Genomic DNA, 18,150 nt, shown 5'->3' with positions numbered 1-18,150 from the left:
CAACCCGCATAGCGGCAGCGCTCCCGGCCGCGCCTCAGGCGTGCGCCGCCCGCCATCCAGGTTCCGGGGCCCCGCCCTCCCGGAACTGCTCTGGTTTGGTCAGCGCGAACCCCTGGGCGGTCAGTGCGCGCATGCGCGCTGCCAACAGCGAAGCCGAAAGGGACCGGTTGCCCTCAGGGGCCTTGCCCTGGGGTCGGCCCTTCCCAGCCGGGTGTGCAGCGCGGTTCAGCGCGTACCCGCCCGCGTAAACGGCGTAAGGAAGTTTTATAGCGCTGAAACCCCAGAGAGGGAGCCTGTCCCGGCAGCAGGCGCTGTGCCCCGCGAGCTCCTCACGTCCTGTCTCCTTCCCGCTGGCTGCTGAGGGGAGGCTGGGGCCCCTGGGCTGCGTACCCTGCGAAGCGATGGAGGAGCTCCCGGGACAGGAGACAAAGAGGACCGCAGTTGTGCCTTTAACGAAGGAAACGCGGACGAACGGCCCGCCGAGGGGAGCCGAGAGGCGGGGAGACCGCTAGAGCACCCCCCGCCACTCCCAGCATGGCGCCCGCACAGCGCCGCGCTCCGCCACTCCCAGCATGGCGCCGCGCGGCCAAGTCTCGCGAGATCGCGGCCCTATTTATACCGCGCGGGGGGGGAGCTCCGCCCTTTCGCTCCCGACCGCTCGCCGCCATGAGGTAGGAGCTGGGTTGCCGTCGCCATCCGCCGCCATCCGCGGCCACGGGGCGGCCCGGACGGCCGGCGGGGCGCAGCGACGGGGGCCGATGGCGGGGGCGGCACGGGGGGAGCGCGGAGGGCCGGGGCGGGCGCAGGGACCGCGTCTCCCTCCCCCGCGGCCCGCGGGAGGCCCGTGCGGGGCAGCCCCGAGCCCGCGTTGCCTTCCTCCCCCCCCGCAGCAGCAAGGTGTCCCGCGACACGCTGTACGAGGCGGGTGAAGGAGGTGCTGCAGGGCAGCCGGACCAAGAAGCGCAAGTAAGAGCCCCGCGCCGCGGGTCTGCGCCCCTTCCCCGCCCCTGCCCGGCGGGGCCTTCACCCGCGCCGCTCTCCGCTGCCCTCCCGTAGGTTCGTGGAGACGGTGGAGCTGCAGATCAGCCTGAAGAACTACGACCCGCAGAAGGACAAGCGATTCTCCGGCACCGTCAGGTTCGGCATCCTCTCGCTCCCACCCGGCCTCCAGCCTGCGCCCCGCCGGCCGTAACGGCAGGACGCAGCGCTGAACCGCTCGGGGAGTTCAGACCACCCCGGCTGGGCGGGTGTGGCTGGACGGACCCCTACCCTGGGTCTTAAAACATGAGGGGAGGTGGGGGAGGCCCCCGTGCTGTCCCCACCGACCTGCTGGAGAAGGCAGGTTAGCAGCTGTGGAGGAAGATGTCCAGGCACTGTGGTAAGGTATCTCCATGATGGTTCCCGTGGAAGCGTGTGTGGTGCTGGCGGTTCATGGTAATCCGGACCTTCTGTCCCCAGGCTGAAGTCGACTCCACGGCCCAAGTTCTCGGTCTGCCTGCTGGGGGACCAGCAGCACTGCGATGAGGCCAAAGCCGTTGACATCCCTCACATGGACATAGAAGCTCTGAAGAAACTCAACAAAAACAAGAAGCTGGTGAAGAAGCTGGGTGAGTGGTGGTGTGGGTCAGGCTCTGAGTAACCTGGCTAACTTGGGAGGGCTGGGTAAGCAGGATGGTTTTCCCTGTGCTTAGATTTCCATATCATAGTTAACTGCAGGGAATAGAAGTCTGGCCAGAGTTGGCCTGAAGTACAGAAATCTGCAGGGAGCTGGAGTGCAGCAAAAGCCAAGTAAAGCTGGAGACAAGAGTTTGATTTAGTCCTGCAGTACTTACGTGAACAGAAAGAAATTTGCGTATTTTCACTTGCTAAGAGAAAATCCTTCCCTCTCTGCAAAGTCCAAGTCATTTTGATAACGTCTCTTAACACTAGGAAGACTTCCCGCTCAATCCATAATTAGACACAGAACCATACACAATTAGGAAATGACATAGGATGCCATGGCTGTTAGCTAAGCCTCTCTGAGGTGTGTGAAACATCCATCCACATGTGCACAGGCTGCAGTAGGAGGCTTCTGGTGGAGCTTGGAGTTCAGTGTCAGTCACCTGTGGCTCGACAGACGCTTCAGGGGAATTATCCATGCACACAAGAGTGTGGGACTGCTGTCGGGATGCGAAGCTGGGTGCTGGTGGGCTTGGCTGATGTGGCAAGAGTAATTTCTAGTACTAAAACCAGCTTAGGTTCAGCTGGGCAGGACTCAGAATGTCAAGACGCATGTGTTGAGGGAAACAGCAGAGTCTCAGCTGAGCTGTTAGTTTCAAGCTCGGTGTAGGAGCTGAGAGTCCATCCCTTATGTTCGTTGGTTCTCTCCTCACAGCTAAGAAGTACGATGCCTTCCTGGCTTCCGAGTCCTTGATCAAGCAGATTCCTCGAATCCTGGGTCCGGGTCTGAACAAAGCTGGCAAATTCCCTTCTCTCCTCACTCACAATGAGAACCTGGTGGCCAAGGTTGATGAGGTCAAATCTACCATCAAGTTCCAGATGAAGAAGGTAAAGCAGGGCTTCTCCTCTCCAGGGCAGCTGCATACCTGAGGGTTGCTCTGTGGCAGGTGGTCACTTGTGTGTGGCTGCGATCTCTGGGCTGGGCTGTAGGTGTCCCTCGAGCATCTTCCTAACGTAGCAGCCGGTGACAAACATCCAGTGCTCTCTGCAGCAGAGGAAGGCAGCACCCAGAGCATTCAGCTGCTAGCTGGAAAGGAGGAGTACTTTACTTATGAGGGAAAGATCTTGGAGCAAACGATCAGATGATGTTTCAGTGCTGAGCACAATCAGTCATAATTAATGCTTCTTACAGTGAGTGGGTGACACTTGCAGGGTGAGGCACCCGTGGGTCTGTGCATGCAGCAGTGCTTTGCCAGAGGCGAGTGTGGGACTTGACTCTGCAACTTTGGAGCAGCTCCGCAGATATCTGCTCTTGCTGTCAAGGCGAGCTGACTCCTTAAAACCAAAATAACCACATTGAGGCGTTTTAATCTCGTGTCAGCAGTCTAAATGTGCCTCCTGGGTATTATTCAGAATTAACAGCTCTGTTAGCTGAGGTGCATGCTTGGACTCCCGCTGATCTGGGCCTGGGGGCGTAACAACTGGGAGGACACAGCAAATGTGATAGTTTGCAACTGCTTGAGCATTTTAAGTAACTGAGCTAATGATGTCCTGACACTTTGTCTGTCAGCTCGCTCGTAAATCCTTTTGTCTGCAGCCTGTGGGGAGCGTTGACTTCCAGGCTCCTCGGCGAGGCTGGCAGGCAGAGGGTCGGCCTCTCTCTGTCTTCTGTGCGGAAAGAAAGGGCTGGTGGCTGGTGCCCAAAACAAAAAGCGAAGCTGGCGCCATGCGTAGCAGTGAAGTTTGGAGCTGATGGTCTGTACTGCTCTGTATTAGCAGTTTGCAGGGCACATACCAACACTGTCTGATCAGCAGAGTTAAACCAGAGGTCTGCTTCTGCTCCAGCACAGCTCATTACATGTTCTTCCCAGTTTCCCTGTGTCTTAAGTCACCCTTACACTCTGAGGGAGCCAGGCCTGTCTAGGCTGTCATTCAGAGGTGGCATTTGGATGCTGCCAGATGTGTTCATAGGTGCCACGGGCCAAATGTGTTGAGCCCTGTGGAAACAGCTGTGGATAAACTGGAGGTCATGTCCAGCTGACAGAAGATGAGATAATTTGATGCCCTGATGAGTTTAGCTCAGCACTAGGCTGTTGTGTCAGTTGCTTAGCTGTAATCTTTGATTTCCTTGCAAAACCTCGACCTGCTTGAGTGACCCTGGTGTCCGTGTCCTCCCAGGTGCTCTGTCTGGCTGTGGCTGTTGGTCATGTGAAGATGACAGAGGACGAGCTCGTCTACAACATCCACCTGGCCATCAACTTCCTGGTGTCCCTGCTGAAGAAGAACTGGCAGAATGTGCGTGCTTTGTACATCAAGAGCACCATGGGGAAACCCCAGCGCCTGTACTAACTGGGCACCAATAAACTTTTAGGACAACCTACAGCTGCGTGTTTGGATCTGTTCCTCCAAAGCTTGTTGGGAAGGGTTTGCTAAAGAGCTGCTCATTTCCATGTCGCTAGAAAGGCCTAAAATGCTGCATTGAGCTGATAGGGAGATGAATTCAAGGGAAACAGAAGAGCTTTTGAGGGAAGGAGCCTCATAATCCTACATTCAGAGCAGGGCAGGGAGGAAGAACAGCTCCACTCACATCCAGAACAAGCAAAACTGAGGTGGTTACCCCAGCTGAGGGGGTGTGGAGCAGGTGGAACTGCTCAGCAGTTGTGCTGTAGCCCCAAGATCCCCCAGCTCAGCACGCTTACCTTGTGCTGCAGTTACCTGAAGCCATCCTGCATGCAGAGCTCTGCCCCGTCCCAGCAGCCCCCTGGTCTGGGGCTGCTCACATTTATGGGTTTCTGCTGCCCCTGCAGTGACCAATGGCTGGCACCACGGCCTTCTGCCCAGCAGCAGCTCATGAGGACTTGATGGGTGTCTTCCAGCTGCCCCTAGTTACCCACAGGATCCAGAGGGATGGAGGATGCTGGGGGGTGTGGAGTGGGAGCTGCAGCTCTGCAAGGGGGTTGGCTCCAAGGTAAAGAGTATTTTCCATCCCCTCTGCCTTCCCTCTGAGCTAGTCCTTGTCCAATTCCATGTTCTGGGCTAAAAATGAGATACATTGCATCTAATTAATGTATATAAATAAATACATTGTGTGATGACTGGTGAGCTTATGGAAGTGTCTAGGATTTAAGCTTCTGAGGGAAAAAAAAACCCTATGCCCTTGAAAAGAGCCTGTCTTAGCATCCGAGAGAACAAAACAATGAAAATAGCTTTGGATCCCGCTGTTAGAAACCTTTAAAATAAGCGTCAGAGCCAGTTTCTGAAAGATCAACACAACACCAAGAAATTCCATTTAATAATTAAAAAAAGACAATACAAAATGCAAACATTTCTTTTTACAAAGTTCAGATACATTTTTTTTTCTTTTAATCAAGTGCAAATAACTTCATGAACTACATCTTTCTCATCACTTTAATCGTTTTTGCTGGAGATGGTAAGTCATGGCCCGCTGCAAAAGACAGATATAAATATTCCAACATAAAAAAAAACCCAAAAAAAAACCCCCAACAACCCTCATTTATGTTCACTGTGTTGAAACATTCAATATATCCCAGGGGGCTGAGGATGCAGTTTTCAGCCTTTCAAACCTTTTTTGGGTCATGGATGTGGGTAAAGAGAGGGACTGAACTGCAGTGGGTGGTTCTGGTGGCCCTGTGGACTTTTTTTGGGGTTTATTTGAAATATTTGGTGAAAGGAGGAGAAGCCCTTACCAGGTGTCTTTGGCCATGACAGGAGGATGTGCTGCCCAGCTTGCCTGTCCAAAACTGTGGTAGGGGAGCGGAGGTGGTCGGTGCAGTGGCAACGGTGGCAACCAGGACACCCCGAGGCTTCGGGATCCCCAGTCCCAGCAGGGTCGGAGCGACAGCAGCCCCGTTAAATCACAAAGAATTAATGAACTCTGGGAGCACGAGTGGCTGCACTGCGGCGGGGTCAGCCCTTCTGGGTTGGTTTTATTTTGGCTGTTGATTTTTTTTTTCTTTTTTCTTCTAAATACGAAAGACCCTTTCAACGGTCACTGCTCCGCTGCGACTGCCCCGCAGCAATAAAACCCACTCCCCCCCCCTCCAAAATCCCTACAACAGCTTTTGTGCATCAAAGCAGCTGCTTTCAGACACCGAGTGACAAACCAGCTCAGCCCACAGATGTTGAGCTTCCAAACAGGCTGGGAGCCGGACGGCAGGAGGGGTAAATCCACAGCTGGGATGAATCAGGGCAGACTTTTCCAACCGACCCATCTCAGGGACAAACCTCGGCCCCCCCTGCCAGCACTCCCCCAGCCCCCAGCCCCTAATAGAGCCCAGAAGCAGCTCTCCGGGTGCTGGAGCAGCACGGATTGAGAAGGGGAAATGAGGATGAGCAGTCCCGATTTTGGCAAGGACTGACCCAGGGGGATGTGCAGAGCAATAAATAATTGGCTCATTAAGAGCAGGACTCACCCCAGACGAGGTCGCGGGGACAGTGGGAGACAAGGAGGGACCAGAGGGGACCTGCCAACAGGAAAGCTGTAGGCAAGTCGACCACATTTAGTCCTGGCAGCTCCAGGTCTTTGAGAGGATGAAGATGGGGATGAAGGAGCAGGGAGGTGACAGCTGAGAGATGCTTGCAGGGCTGGGAAAGGAGCAAGGCTTGGGGAGGAGGAAGAGGGATGACCGGTGGCAGCAGTTGCCTGTCCCCAGGGGTCCTGCATGGCTGTGTGGAGATGCCGGGGGGACGAACCCATCAGTGATGTCTGCCCGGCCATCGTCCCCAGCTGTGACTGTCCGCAAAGCTGGGGGGGAAGGCAGGATCGGGCCCCCGTCGGGATCTGCACCCCGCTCCCCAGGGAGGGGATCCCACAGCACCCCAGCAGGACGAGCACACAGAGAGGGATGGAGCCAAAAGCACCTGAAGGGACTTGGAAGCACAAAACTTCCCCAGAGCTGGGGAGGGTGCAGACCTCCATACCTGGGGGAGAGATTTCGGGGCTGAGCGGAGGGGTAGCTCTGCTCTTCTGCCAGCGTGCCCCCCAGACCCTGCCTTGGGACTCATCCTGGGTCTCCCCCAGGTCTCAGCTCATCCCTGAGCCCCTGCAGGGAGGTGAAACCATTTGCCGTGAGCAGCTGGTGGCAGTTTCACATCGTTCTCGCCACGGGGCTCGAACAGCCCTCAGACCGCGGCGGATCAGCTCTGTGGCTGCTCCATCTCCTCCATGGACGGACCAAGATGCCTCAAACTCCCTGCAAAAACTCCCCCCATCACATACCGAGCAGGAAAGGCACTGTCTTCCCCCGAACCGGGGTTTTTATCGAGGACAAACGTGGCAGAAAAGGTTGCAAGGCCTGAAAACGCCATCCTGCGAGTCAGCGGCAGCCCAGGGCTTTGCTTCGGGTGGGTGGTTGTTCGGGGTTTTTTTTTGTTACAAACGCACATTCTGATTTCTCAGGCAGGTATAAATATTGTCGTTTCTAGTAGAAAAAAAAACAAACCAACCTTCCCTCTAAATAATATAAAGAAGACTCAAATGATTGCACTTAATACATATGAAAAAGGTAGAAAGGAGGATATCCTAGTGCACAAACATTTACTCCTGCTCTTCACAAAGCTTGCTTTTCCGAGTTACTCTTTGGCAGAGCTTGTAAGAAAGTCTGGTTTCTTGGCACAAATGTCTGGGGTGGAGGGGAAAAAAAAACCCAAACCCGGCTGAAAAGTCCTTCTCCTTCGCTCCCTGTTTTCTCCCGTGCAGCCAGACATTGTTCTCCGGGAACGCGGCTTGGCTGCCCTTTCCTCCCAGCGCCAGCGCGGCCCTCCGGCGGGACGGCCGCCGGAACCGCCACGGTTGCCATTTGCTGGCGTGCTTCGCCAATCTCTCCTTTAAATTTCCTTTTTCGTCAAGTACGCTTTTCAAAATTCTTTTCCCCCCGGTCTCTGCAAAGCGATGCCCACACCCGCGAACCGGGCGCTGCCATAAATAACGGCGTTACCTTCCTGCCATCCTCCGCGAAAGGGCTCGGGGGGGCTGCGGCCGGTGCCAGCCCTGGGGGCTGGAAGGACGATGACCTCCCCGCTGTCCCAGGCTGCTGGTGGCACTGGGGAACAGGGACAGACCTGGTGGTAAGAAAACCAAATGGAGAACGGAGGCCGGCGAAAGGACCAGCACTTCGGTTTCCTAAAATGAAGAAGCTGCTTCAGAAGAGAGGAACGACTTCGCCGGCGGCTGGATGAGGCCGGAGCATCCTCCCCCCCAGCCGGGGGCACGGCTCCGCGGGGAGCGGCGGGGAAATCGCGGGGGGACGTCTGCAGGGCGAGAGGTGGCAGTCCTGCCGGAGCCGAGCGGAGGAAGGAGAAAATCGGAAAGGAGAAGGAAGGAAGAAGAGGGTTTCCTTGGCTGCGGGGCGGCCCGGGGGTGGCGGGGGCGCGGGGGGCTATTTGTAAGGCCGGAGGAAGCTGGAGACTTTGGAGCGGAGGAGTTTGATGAAGGAGCGGGGCAGCATCTCCTTGTGTTTCTCCGTGTACTTGAAGTAATTCTGGGGATGCGCCAGCACGTCGAAGAAAGCTTTGATGAGCTTCTTGTCCTGCAGGGAAGACAAGCCGGGGATGGGGGGGTCACCAACCCATCCCGTGCTCCCGCCGCGGCGGCTCCAAACCGAAGCCATGAGCACAGGGAGGGCGCGGGGGCACGTCCAAAGGGAAGGATGCTCCTGCATGCCAGCATCCCCTGGAGCCCCGGGCAGCAAGGACCTGGTGGGAACACGCTCACCTTGAGGATCTCTTGGTGGTTTTCGGAGGCGTAGAGCCTGCCGTCCCGCACGATGTCCTCCACCAACTGCTCGTAGTCCTCTGCAACACCCAGCCAAAAAACACCGTCAGGGCATGAACTGCCACTTGTCCCCAAACCTCTGCTCCCCATCCCCAAGTCCACTCCTCCAAAATACATGAGAGGTGTGAATTGGGGGTGACCTGAGTACCGCACTGGGCACCGGCACCCTGGGATGGCATCCCCCCGTGCCCCGCGCTCACCGTCGTAGGTGACATAGGGGATCTGGAAGCCCCGGGCACTGTTGGCTTCGCTGGTTTTGAAGTTGATCCACAGTTTCCGAGAGCGGGCAGTGAAGGCGATGGGCCTCTCATAGGTCTGGCACGTCTCGTAGGTGGTGATGGAGGACGGGGAGGCTGCGGGGGAACGGCGAGGGGCCGCGTGACGCTGCGTGCCCATCAGCGGAGCTACCCCCAGCTCTACTGTGCTTAAATGCTCAGGGTGAAGGGGGGCACCAGGCGTGGGGATTGTCCATGTTCGGTGAGGCTGAGACCCCTCAACCCTCACGTTACATACCAAGGATGCTGTCATTCCTTCCTTGCTCTGGGATGCTCCGAACGGGGCTTTTAACCCCAAAAAAGAAGAGCTGAGATCTGCGTGTGCAACCCAGCCCATGCGGAGCCCCCCAGTCCAGCAAGACATCGGGGTGACAGTGTGATGCCGACCCCCCCTGCTCACCCAGTTCCCCAAAATCCCCTCCTGCCACCCGGGGATGTGGGTTTCTCCCTTTGCCCAAGGCAGCTCTGCCGAACCCCAGCCTTTTCCTCCCCTGGCTTCTCCCGCGAGCACCGCGGCGCGCTCGGTTACCTACAGTTTTTCCGCATGACCAAGACGTCTCCGCACTCGTCCTCGGATGGGAGGAAGATCTCTGGCACCACGATGAGGATCTTGCGCTTGGGCGGGGGGTTGATGTTCCAGGTACACTCGACGTTGGCGGGGTAATTCCCCGGGTAGTTGGGGGACTCGATGTAGCCCGTGTATTCGCCCAGTTCCCCCCCGCACTGCCGGTCTGCAAGGCACGGATCGCCGGTTCAACTGGGAACCAGCAGCATGGGCACTGGGATGGAGGGAGGTTTACTGGGCCGGGGGTGTGTGGCATCCCCCCTGCCTGCATGCATAAAGCACAGAAATGATGCAAAACTCTATTTTAAGGTATTTTTTTATATACTTGTGAGGAAGGACCCCAGTTCATGCCATGCCTGCACCCCACCCGCCCCACTGCACCCCAGCTTGCCTACTTTTGCACTGGGACACGGAGGTGGAGCCATCGAAGTCGGTGGTGGTGTTGCCGGGACAGGCGATGCAGTAATTCTGCCGAAAATCGGGCTGGTAGGTGCCCACGGCGCAGCGGATGCAGCGGTGGACGCTCGTGTTGTAGTAGTGCCCGGGGGAGCACTGGACTGGTGGCGGGGGGGTCAGAAAGCAAAGCGGGGCTGCGTCAGCCACCAGCATGACCCCGCTGGGTGTCCCCCACCCTGAGGACTGGCTCCCACCTACCTTTGGTGTCGCAGTCCTGGAAGGAGAGGGCTCCCTCGTGGCGGGTGGTCAGCCCCCCACCGCAGGGGAAGCAGAGCGCCCGGCCCACCTCGGGCTGGTAGGACCCACGGGGACACGGCTGGCAGGGCTTGAAGCCGTCGGCTGAGTGCTGGCCGGGGGGACACTGACCTGTGGGCACCGGCATTGCTCAGCCCTGGCATCCCGCATACCCAGGGCTCTCACCCACCATGCCCAGCTCCTCTTCTCCTTCCCAGCCTTGGCAGCATCAGTATATCCAGAGCAAGCACTGCCCTTCCCGGGTCCCCTCTAAATGATAAATGCCCAAAAGGGGCAAAATGATCTTTAAGGTCCCTTCCAGCCCAAACCATTCTATGATTCTGTGGGGTCTGGGGATGCTCAGGATGTTCCCTTCTTCTGCATGGAGGCAGGCAGCAGATAAGGGAGGTTGCAGCCCTGGATGTCTTCCCCGTGTCCCGCTCCATGCCCGCCCCCCGCCACCCAACCTTACCCGTGCAGCCGGTGATGTTGGTGGCTCCCACGGGTCCAAAAGCATCACCGCGGGGACACAGGTCGCAGGAGAGCTGCCCTTCCTTCTCCTGGTAGGTGCCGGGGGGGCAGGAGACGCACTGCTCCGTCTGCCCGTGGTAGTACGTTCCCTGCGAGCAGCTAACTGAGAGCCGGGGGGGACGTCAGCGACATGGCACCGGGGCCGTCACCACCGCAGGGGACCCGCGGTCGGCCCCCAACCCCGCTCCCCCCACGATGCTCCTTACCACACTTGCCGCCCAGGCGCTGCTGGCCGGGCCCGCAGCTCTCCTGTCGCTCCGGGGCCACGCTCAGCTTCCTCGCCACCTCGTACTCCATCCCCGCGAAGCGGAGCAGGAACCGCTCCTGGTTGATGGATTTCTTCAGGGCTTTGATGGCTGACTTCAGCTTTTTCTCCACTCTCTGCCGCAGGCAGTGCAGGTTGCAGCTGGCTGCGGGTGCAGGGGGGAATGGGGGGGTTCAGGGAGGGGTTTGGCGAGAAGGGAGGGATGGAGAGGGAAACTCAGCAGGATTAAAACCATCTCCCAAACGCTCGGCTGTACACGCTGCCCAGCACATCCCATCCTGTGAGATGAGGACTGGTTGGATCTCCTTGCTGCACAGGGATGTCACCGTCCCCCTGGTCCCACCACCATCCCCTTGGTCCCAGCACTGTTCCTTTGGTCCCAGCACCGTCCCCCTGGTCCCACCACTGCCCTCTTGGTCCCACCAGTGTCCCCTTGGTCCCACCACTGTCCCCTTGGTCCCACCAGTGTCCCCTTGGTCCCACCACCGTCTCCCTGGTCCCACCACTGTCTCCCTGGTCCCAGCACCGTCCCCCGGTCCCACCACCCCTGCCTGCACCCAAGCTGGGTCAAGCCAGTGCTGTGCCCACCTGTGATCTCTTCCGGCTTGATCTCCGCCTCGAACTCCAGCGTGATGCGCGTCACCTCCTTGTTGGAGGAGTTGCGAGCCCGGCGGCCCTTCCCCTTCTTGGACGAGTCGCACTTGAGGTTGACAAAGGCAACCTGGCAGTCGGAGCAGGGTGCCGCACCGCCTGCAGGCGGGGGGACAAGTCAGCACCCCGTCCCCCCCCGGGAGGACAGGCATCCCTGCCTCCCCCCACCATCGCGCCTCACCTTGCGCCCCAGCCTTCCCGGCCTCATCCTGCTTGCCCTTGGCCCGCGGGTGCAGGTGGCACTTGGCATCCTTGATCTTGAAGGAAGCCTTTTGCTTGATTGGCGCAGCGACAGTCTCTAAAAGAAAAGGTGGGTGCTCAACAACCCCGGTGCGGGGCAGCCCGGCCGGTGGTGGCCATGGGCACCCCTGGAGCCCCCTTACCGAGGCACTGCTGGCTGCTGTTGGCAGGTCTCTGCTGCCCGCCCTGCCGCAGGACGGGGGTCCCGCAGCTCACTGTGTAGCTGCTGTCCGACTCTGCGGGATGGAGGAATGGGAATCGGGGGATGCCGGAGTGGCTGCCCGGTCCCTGTGATGCTCTGCCGGGGTGATGTGGGGAGGCACGGCTGTGCCATGGGGGGACGATGCCCAGCACCCCTCCATGGGGATCCTGCACGTCCCATGGATCGACACCCAGTGATAAGCCCCCCAAGCAACCACCTCCCTTGTCCCAGCCACTACTTGGGTGCTCTGCACCCTGGTCGTGCAGGTGCTCCCCTTCCCCTCCAGTTTGGGCCATGCAGGGAAACGGGGGACCCCCCTGCCCACGCCGGTGGTGGCACCGGCACCGGTACCTGGCAGAAAGCGGGCCTTGGAGGCGCAGGTGAGGGCACAGCTGTCCTTCTTGCCCGTCTTGTTGCAGGTGAGGGTGGCCCGCGGCGGCACCGAACCTGGCAGGCATTTCACCAGCTCTGAGGGACATGCGCCGGCTGGCGATGACAAGTGGGGATGCCCGTGGCTGGCACAGCTCAGAGACCCACAAGCGACCCCTGTGCCCTCCCAGGTCATGGGGGAATTCACCAGGGAGGAGAGGGTGCCAGAGCGCGGCATGGGGACTCCAGACCAGCATCCCAACCCCCCCAGCTCCTCCTTGGAGATGCGAGATGCGACTGCTGGGATTTCAATATCTGGGGGGGCAGCCTGTCCCCGATGAAAGGGAGGCAGTTGGGTGCCAGGGCATGGCCAGGGCCACGAAAACAGTTCCTTTAGGGACGCTGGCTGGTGCAAAAGCTCACGGCCAGCCCCGAGCATGGTCGAAAAAGCAATGAGACGACCAAGGGCAGAGGAGCAGGGCAACACCTTACAGTCCTTCCCATCCAGACCCCTGCGAGGTGGACATGGAGCCGCAGCGAAAAGCAGCCCACCCCGGAGCACCGGGATGTCCCAAAACCCTCATCCTCCCCCCCCCACAACCTTAATCCCAACAGCCCCAAGTGACGGAGGGGCCGTGGGGCATTGGGACCATCCCCAGCCGTGGTGTGTCCTGCCCTGACATACCTATACAGTCCTTCTTGTTCCAGTGCAGCTTGCAGCCGGCGGGACACGTGCACTGGTAGCTGCCGGGGGTGTTGATGCAGCCGAATTTGCAGCCCCCGCGGTTGATGCTGCATTCGTCGACGTCTGCGGGGAAGAAGGGAGAGGATGCGGTGGGCGAGGGGCAGCGGGGACCCCCTGGCTCTGACGCCGGATCGCTGCAACATCTCAGGGCTGTGATTTTGGGTGGATAGATTGCATGACCCGTGCCCAGCTGGAGACAGGGGACGTGCACCCCAGGGCGCTTCCAGCTGTGCTCCTCCCTGCAGCCATGGCAGCCCCACGGGAACGAGGGAAATCCCGACTCCCGGGGTCTCTGAGGGCTGGGTGGCGATGGGTGCAGCCCACCCAGGCTGAGCCTGACCCTGGCCCCACGGCGGGATGGGGAGCTGGGGGGAGCTGCAGACAAAGCTGACATGGAAGCACTTAGGGGCCAAATTCCAAAGGCAGCTGCTCGGCAGCCCCAGCCCCTCTCCCCGTGGTGGGGACCCTCCACCCCGGCCCAAAATGGGAAGATGATCCTCCAGGTCTGGCATGAAACAGCGGTGGAGGTGGGGAGCGGGCAGGGATGGAGCTGCACCCCAACACCTCTCCCTGCCCGACTCCCCCTTCTCAGGAGCACCGGTGGGAGCCAGTGACCCCCCCATCACAGGGTCACATCGAGAGCACCCCGGGGCTGCGCTGGCCCACCCCAGCTGCGTGTTTCAGGAGCACAAGGAGGGTCGGAGCACCCAGCCTCGTGCTGCCATCTCCCCAGGCCGACGGCACCGCTGCCACGACACGCTCCGGCAAAGCCCCCCCTCCCAAAGCGTGTTTCATCTGCCTCCCCGCTGCACGCCCCCGCCCTTGGGAGCTATCTGCCTTGTGAAACTTGAATCAAACCCTTTTGATGTTCCCCTTCCCACCCCGTCCCAGCTCCCTGCCAAAAACGCCGGGGATTTCTCCCTCTCTCCTGCTGCAGACAAGTCGCAAACTGTTCCTGTCGCTCCGTTTGAAGTTGCAGACACCAGTGTCTGGCTGCAAGCCCCCTCCTTGCCTGGACCCAGTTTGGGGTACATGGGGATCCGACCCTCCCTGTGAGCCCTTGGGGTGAGTGGTATCCCCAGGGCTCCCACAGCACCCGTGCCATGGGGCTGCCCCATCCCTGTGCCTGCCCGGGACCCCAACCCAGCGGGGTGATGGGCTCCTCCTGCCACCACCCAGCCGGCCCTACCTCCGCAGTGGGTGAGCCCGTACAGTGTGTAGCCCTTGTTGCAGAGGCACTGGAAGCTGCCCGGGGTGTTGATGCAGAGGTGGTCGCAGGTCCGGTCGAAGGAGCACTCGTCGATGTCTGGAGGAAAGGCAAGGGGGGCAGGTGAGGGCTGGCACGGCAGACGGGCAGCCCTGGGCACAAGGGCTGTCCCCTTCCTGCTCCAATTGCTCCAGCAAGCTGAGGGCTGCACTGGGACACTTCAGGACCCTGCACTGGGATGCTCCAGGGATCCAGCACTGGAATGCTCCAGGGATCCAGCACTAGAATGCTCAGGGAGAACCTGCACTGGGATGCTCCAGGACCCTGTGCTCTCACCTTGTTTGCCTCCAAGCTCCCTCCTTGCCTGGTCTAGCTGCTGCTACCTGGGCACAGCAGCCCACTGCACCAGCATCTCCCCTCTCCAAGCTCCATCAGCCTCTTGCACTTCAAACCGGCCAAGCAGGGCCAGCGCCATGCCCTTGGCCCAGGGTGGCTGGGAGGGCCCTGGCTGCTGCCCGGCCAGGGCTCTGCTCCGTGCCAGGGCTCTGCTCCATGCCAGGGCTCTGCCCCGTGCCAGGGAGGGATGCTGCGCGGGCAGGTCCTGCCCCAGGGACGGTGCCAGCAATGTCTGCTCACCCCGCGGGGCACCTCGCCGGGACAGGGAGGCCTTGGCTGGGCGGGTGAACCCGACCCGGCGGGTCTGAGCATCATTTCATTGGCTTCATTAAGTTAATTGCCACCTTCGCGTCAAACTCCCGAAAGCGCAGAGCCTGGACGGAGATGAAAGCGGTCGCAGCCCTGGAGCGCGCCGGCCTCCTCCTTCCCGGCTGTGTGCTTTCGGGAAGGAACACTTGGGCTCCTGCACACCCACTGTGCCAGCCTCGGTCAGGGGCTGGGGGGGAAGAGCCCTGTGCCCCCCCTGGGATGGCCCACAGACCTGCTGGCTCGTTTAAACCTGCTGGGTTTATGTGGGATGTGCAGGAGGACGCAGGGACAGGGAGAAAAAGGTGGCAAAAGCAGCGTGGAGCTGCCAGCTCCCTTCGGAGCGAGCAGGGTGCTTCTTCCCCCTCCCCTCCTGCCCTCCGACAGACAGGGAAAGGAGGAATCCTTTTGGAAAAGCCACTGAAATCCTTGCTCTGCCTCGATGCCTTGCAAAACCAGCGCGTCCCCGAGCAGGGCGCGATCGAGCTCCTGCCGCGGGGTGGCTGGCGGAGGGGGAGAGGCAAGGCAGGACACGTCCCGCTGCTCTTCCCGTACCGTGTCTCAGGAAAACCACAGCCTCTGGAGAGAGGAAGCAGCCGGTGCATCAGTGCATGTGCTTTAGCAGGGAGCTACGGCCATGCTGCTGCGGGATCGCTGGCCAAGACCTTGCGCAATAAAGCAGAGCAGCTTGGGAGAAGCCCAGAGGTGCCAGGGTGGGTGCTGAGCTCAGGGTGCCCTCCCAGGACACACGGGGTGCTGCTGGGGTCCCCAGTGCCCTGGCACAGGTGCTCTGGAGCCCTGGGTTTCCGGGTGTGCTCGTGGCCAGGGCTGCGCGTGGGGATGCTCCCTGCACCGGGGCAGAGCCACGTCCCAGCCCATGGGGCTGCGGGGGATGTTGTGACCGTCACCCCAGCATCGAGTGAGGCCGGATGATTTCACCTGGCATCTGCCTCATCGCTGGCTTTAACTCTGCTGTGAGAAGAGCCCAGAAATCCCCGGCTCAGGAGCGGGGCTGGGACGAGAGCCCAGCTCTGCAGATCAAAGGGCTGAGCTCCAGACCAGAACCCAAATCCAACACTAATTCCCCGAAGGATGTACGCGGTCCAGGGGAAAGCAAAGAGGAACGAGTAACCAGGCCAGCGCTCCGGCAGCAGCCGTGGGAGGGCTGAGAAATGCCGGAGGGCAGGGAGAGGGGCTGTCCCCCGGGGCAGAGCAGGGTGCAGGGGTCCCGCTGCCCCTTACCTTGGCAGTTCCTCTCGTTGATGAGCAGCTTGTAGCCCTTCTTGCAGCTGCACTCGAAGCTGCCCACCGTGTTCCTGCAGATGTGGTCGCAGCCGCCGTTGTTGAGCCGGCACTCGTCGATGTCTGGTGGGGACAGGAGACATGCGTCATGCCCCGGCTGGGATGCTCGGCCGGGAGGTCAGGGTCCTCTCTCCCTCTGGATTCTGTTCCCACCAGGAGCCAGCAAACGGAAGAAATGCTTTGGGCTCCGATGGTCACCGGAGGAACGTGGCTGCTGGATTCATCTGGGTGCAATTGGGGAGCTGATGCGTGACGCTGGGGATGGCCGGGGCTCCCGGGCTCGGCTCCCCTTGGAAGTTGTGCAAAACGTTTAACTTCGGCAGGTCTCAGCACCCCCTGGAGCAAAACCAGGAGCCAGGGTCTCCGAAAGAGCCTCGTGGCTGGGGGAAAGCACCAGATCAGAGTCTGCAGAGTCACAGGTTTGGGTTAGGGACATTTGGGGACCAGGAGCAGCAGGAAGAAAGAGCAAGCTGGGAGGGGAAACCACCCCCTTCAAAACCAGCTGCTCGACAAAATATCCATACTTGCCAACCCTCACCTCTCTGCCATCTCCTTCCTGCCATAAACAAACCTAAAAGCGACGATGCACAGTAACTGCAGAGCCCCAACAACCTGGAAAGAGGCTGCGACTTGGTTTTTTTGGTGTTTTTTTTATCCCCTTTTTCCACTAATGACAGAATTTACTGCTAGGAAACGACCTGTGAAATGGAAGGAGCCCAGGAAGAAGCAGCCTTCCCCATCCCTCCATCCCCCAGCCGTCCGTGCCGCGGCGGCAGCTCTGCCTCTCCGGGGCTTTCTTTTTCCGAGGGCGAGGGAGCGAGCCGTGAACCCACAGCCATCAAAATACCCCCAGGCACAGGGGACGTGGCTCGGGGTTATTGCACGTTCCTGGAAACTGCAGCCTTGGAGACAGGAGTGGCGAGGGGGGATGTTCTGATAAAACAGCAGAGGGCAGGGGGGTCTGGAAGCAGTCAGCAGGTAGACAGGCAGCTTGCAGCAGGATGGGCTTTTATTTCAACTGGGGTCAAGTTCCCAGAGCTGCTGAAAGACACAACGCAGGTGCCCGCCAGCCTCGGGGTCGGGGTGTCCCCTTGCCTGGGGAGGGGGGGAGGTTTGGGGTGGCTGGGGTGACTCCTGGCACACGTGAGCCAGGCTGCTCCCCCCGGCAGAGGCCCATGGACGGGGATGTTGGTGGGAGCGTGCAAAGGCTCGCAGCATCCTGAGGATTCCTGCTCCAAGCGGGACCCGGTGCTGGGAGCCGGCTGGGCAGTGAGCACAGAGGGACTCGTGCATCTCAAATTCCCAGAGCGGGTGTGGATTGCCAGCACACCCAGCCCCTGCCCGTGGGGAAACTGAGGCAGCGGGGTGGAGCGAAGTGGGATGGGACCCTCCAGTCCCACAACTGCCATGCCATCACCTCTCACTTGACCTGACCCCACTTTCCTCCTCCCCATGGGCTTCCTGGGGGAGCAGGGCCGACCACGGAGCCTTGGCGAGGCGGCTGAGTTCCCGTGCCTGGTCACCTCTGTCCCACCCCACGGATGCAAACACCAAGCCAAACAAACTCTGCGGGTAACATCAAGCCGAGATAAAACTGAACCTTTTCTAAGGGCACCGAGGACACGTGGTGGGGGAGAACTGAGGCACCCAAGGGTGAGCAGCAAAGACCCCAGCCCCGCTCGCACCCACCTACCTTTGCAGGTCTTCCTGTCGGGCTGGAGCATGAAGCCCATGGGGCAGCTGCAGTGCACGCCCGTCGCCGCGTCGTGACACTTGCTGTCGCAGCCCCCGTTGTTCACAGCACACGTCTCTGCGTGGAAAGGGGAGAGAGCAGCCGAGGTGAGGGATTTGTGTCTGGAAGGCTGCAGTGGGGGGGTGTCACAGCCCCAAGATGTCCCCACGCCATCCGGGTGTCCCCGTGCCACCAAAACGTCCCCATGCCGCAGCCTAGGAG

General features: G+C 60.0%; 2 protein-coding genes across 2 annotated transcripts in view; one reads left to right on the top strand and one right to left on the bottom strand.

The window, feature by feature from the left end:
• The first annotated feature begins 635 nt into the window (after positions 1 to 635).
• Positions 636 to 4,041, top strand: RPL10A (ribosomal protein L10a). The gene is given in 7 exon segments (XM_086627262.1): positions 636 to 671; positions 891 to 924; positions 926 to 966; positions 1,057 to 1,137; positions 1,459 to 1,607; positions 2,375 to 2,547; positions 3,838 to 4,041. Coding segments are annotated over 7 exon segments (654 nt in total). The 5' UTR covers positions 636 to 666; the 3' UTR covers positions 4,009 to 4,041.
• A 4,016-nt stretch (positions 4,042 to 8,057) lies between these two features.
• Positions 8,058 to 18,150, bottom strand: part of SCUBE3 (signal peptide, CUB domain and EGF like domain containing 3) — a 35,455-nt gene continuing 25,362 nt past the window's right edge. The window contains exons 8-23 of the mRNA XM_086627186.1: positions 17,890 to 18,006; positions 16,137 to 16,259; positions 14,175 to 14,291; positions 12,926 to 13,048; positions 12,223 to 12,357; positions 11,813 to 11,905; positions 11,611 to 11,727; positions 11,367 to 11,528; positions 10,720 to 10,923; positions 10,455 to 10,616; positions 9,947 to 10,114; positions 9,688 to 9,849; positions 9,261 to 9,458; positions 8,653 to 8,805; positions 8,393 to 8,472; positions 8,058 to 8,207 (exon numbers count right to left, since the gene is read on the bottom strand). Coding sequence (XP_086483312.1) covers positions 8,058 to 8,207; positions 8,393 to 8,472; positions 8,653 to 8,805; positions 9,261 to 9,458; positions 9,688 to 9,849; positions 9,947 to 10,114; positions 10,455 to 10,616; positions 10,720 to 10,923; positions 11,367 to 11,528; positions 11,611 to 11,727; positions 11,813 to 11,905; positions 12,223 to 12,357; positions 12,926 to 13,048; positions 14,175 to 14,291; positions 16,137 to 16,259; positions 17,890 to 18,006 — 2,264 coding nt within the window. The remainder of the gene's footprint in view (positions 8,208 to 8,392; positions 8,473 to 8,652; positions 8,806 to 9,260; positions 9,459 to 9,687; positions 9,850 to 9,946; positions 10,115 to 10,454; positions 10,617 to 10,719; positions 10,924 to 11,366; positions 11,529 to 11,610; positions 11,728 to 11,812; positions 11,906 to 12,222; positions 12,358 to 12,925; positions 13,049 to 14,174; positions 14,292 to 16,136; positions 16,260 to 17,889; positions 18,007 to 18,150) is intronic.

Source organism: Tauraco erythrolophus, chromosome 27, assembly GCF_009769465.1.
Source record: "Tauraco erythrolophus isolate bTauEry1 chromosome 27, bTauEry1.pri, whole genome shotgun sequence".
NCBI lineage: Eukaryota > Metazoa > Chordata > Aves > Musophagiformes > Musophagidae > Tauraco > Tauraco erythrolophus.
Note: the sequence above shows the minus strand (reverse complement) of the source record. Positions and strands in the feature narration are given on the sequence as shown.